The 2,217-nt window shown below is 43.2% G+C and overlaps 1 protein-coding gene across 1 annotated transcript; it reads right to left on the reverse strand.

Annotated features, from left to right (window-relative positions):
- Nucleotides 1-1,021: 1,021 nt before the first annotated feature.
- LOC129511487 (olfactory receptor 4C6-like) lies at nt 1,022-1,948 on the reverse strand. Its single transcript, XM_055328264.1, has one exon. It carries the CDS (start codon nt 1,946-1,948, stop codon nt 1,022-1,024), a length of 927 nt encoding a protein of 308 aa, XP_055184239.1.
- Nucleotides 1,949-2,217: the final 269 nt, after the last annotated feature.

Here is a 2,217-nt window from a genome sequence, read left to right on the forward strand (position 1 = left end):
TGAGAGAAGGCAAGTAGCAAAACTTAAATGATTATGCAAAAGTAATCATGCTTTTAATTATTTTTATAAAGAAAATAAAGAAGATCTTGCCATAGGGAATTTTGTAAAGAGTGAAGAAGTCTTTAAAAGAATCATGGGGGAAGCTCTCTGAGGTAAGGCCAGTCAATTTCTTTTCCAAGACAATAGATTATGAGGAAGCAACCAATTGAAGAAGATGGGACTTGCTTTCAGAAAGAGAGAAGCAAAAGCACTGAGGTGAGAAAGTCGCAAAGAGCTGTGGGGGCAGATGAAAATAGCCAACACCTGCTGATACACAGTAAGGGAGTAAGTGAGGTGCTCCAGATTGGGTGGGAGACTTAGAGGCAGTAGAAAGATCAATCAGGGAATTTTTCCACAATGCCAGCTGTTTCCAAAGGCAATGGGAAGCCAAGGAAGGGTATAAAGCACTAAAGTATTGTGATCCTTTAACAAGTCCATAATCCTTAAATCCTAAATCACAAAACAGGTTTACATATTTTTAAAGACTTATTTACTAATTTGAAAGGGAGAGAGAGAGAATATGCAAGGGTGAAAGGAAGAGGGGCAGAAGCAGAAGGTGAGAGACTCTCAAGCAGTCTCTCCCCTGAGCCTGAAGCCTGATGAGGGTCTTAATCCCAGGACACTGAGATTGTGATCTGAACCTAAATCAAGAGTCAGATGCTTAACAGACTGTATCACTTAGGTGCCCCAAACAGATATCCACTTTTAAAAGATTCTACTTATATATTTGAGAGAGAGAATGAGAACAAGCACGAACCCTTCTCCCCAGAGGGAAAAGGAGAGGGAGAATCACTGAGCAAGGACCTTGGGATCATGACCTGAGCAAAAGGCAGGTATTTAACTGACTGAGCCACCGAGGGGCCCCAACCAGGTTTATATTTTTCAAAAATCTCTCTGTTGTTAGTGGCGATGAATAGCTTATTTCTCTCACCTTTCAGAAAGAATCTCCCTTAATGGGAAACATGATGTCTTAGCATGACCATCACTTGCCAACAAAACTCCTTTGTTTCCCCAGTTTCCTCATGGCATTTTTCACCTCTGAATTCCTCAGGGTGTAGATCAAGGGATTTAACAAGGGTGTGATGATGGAATCAGACACAGCCATTGCCTTGTCAATGGGGTAGGTGGCCACAGGCCGCACGTACAGGAAAATGCATGGCACAAAGAACAAGACAACCACGGTGAGGTGGGAGCCACAGGTGGAGAGGGCTTTGCGCCGCCCTTCAGAGCTGCAAGACTTCAGAGAGCAGAGGATGACCACATAGGAGGCAATGAGAATAAGGAAGATGGTCATACACATCACCCCACTGTTGAGGATGACTAGGAGACCCAGGGTGTGGGTGTCCATGCAGGCCAGTTTCAACAAGGGAAACAAATCGCATATAAAATGATCAATGACATTGGGGCCACAGAAGGGTATTTGATACATGAAGAGAAGCTGTATTGCTGCATGGATAAATCCCCCCACCCAGGCCCCTCCCAGCAGCAGGCAGCACATCCGAGGGCTCATGATGGTGGAGTAGTGCAGGGGCTTACAGATGGCCACGTAGCGGTCATAGGCCATCACGATGAGAAGGATGATCCCCACACCACCAAAGAAATACTCTGCAAAGAGCTGCGCCATGCAACCTTCTAAGGAGATGACAGTGCTCTTGGAGAGGGAGTCCACAATCATCTTGGGGGCAATGACAGAAGAGTAGGTGACATCCAAAAGGGATACGAAAGTAAGGAAAAAATACATAGGTGATCTCAGACTCTGACTCGTGATCACAGTTACCACAATTAATAGGTTTCCCAAAACCGTGGACACATACATGATTAGAAACACAGCAGAGAGCATGTTCCGCAGCTCTGGGTTCTCGGTAATGCCCAAAAGAATGAATTCAGTCACATTTTTTGGATTCTCCATATATTAGGTGTTGATACGGGCTCCAGTGGAGATCTGAAAAACCTAAAAAAGCAACAAGTGATATTTAAGTAATGATTATTTGGCCTCATGTCTTCCAGGACCTCATAGACTGTGTTACTCATTTTTATTCATTTCTTCACCATTAAAGCATTTGGATCTTAATAATATATTAAATAAAGAGTTTAAAAGGTAGACACTTCATTAATGCTAGCTTCTCCCAGGACATTTCTCCTCTTTCTTTAATTGTTCTTCCAAGTGAAATATAGTTT

Source organism: Nyctereutes procyonoides, unplaced genomic scaffold (assembly GCF_905146905.1).
Source record: "Nyctereutes procyonoides isolate TBG_1078 unplaced genomic scaffold, NYPRO_anot_genome, whole genome shotgun sequence".
Taxonomy (NCBI): Eukaryota; Metazoa; Chordata; class Mammalia; order Carnivora; family Canidae; genus Nyctereutes; species Nyctereutes procyonoides.

Coding starts and splice junctions, on each gene's coding strand:
- LOC129511487 (XM_055328264.1), bottom strand. CDS start 1,948: ATGGAGAATCCAAAAAATGTGACTGAATTCATTCTTTTGGGCATTACC.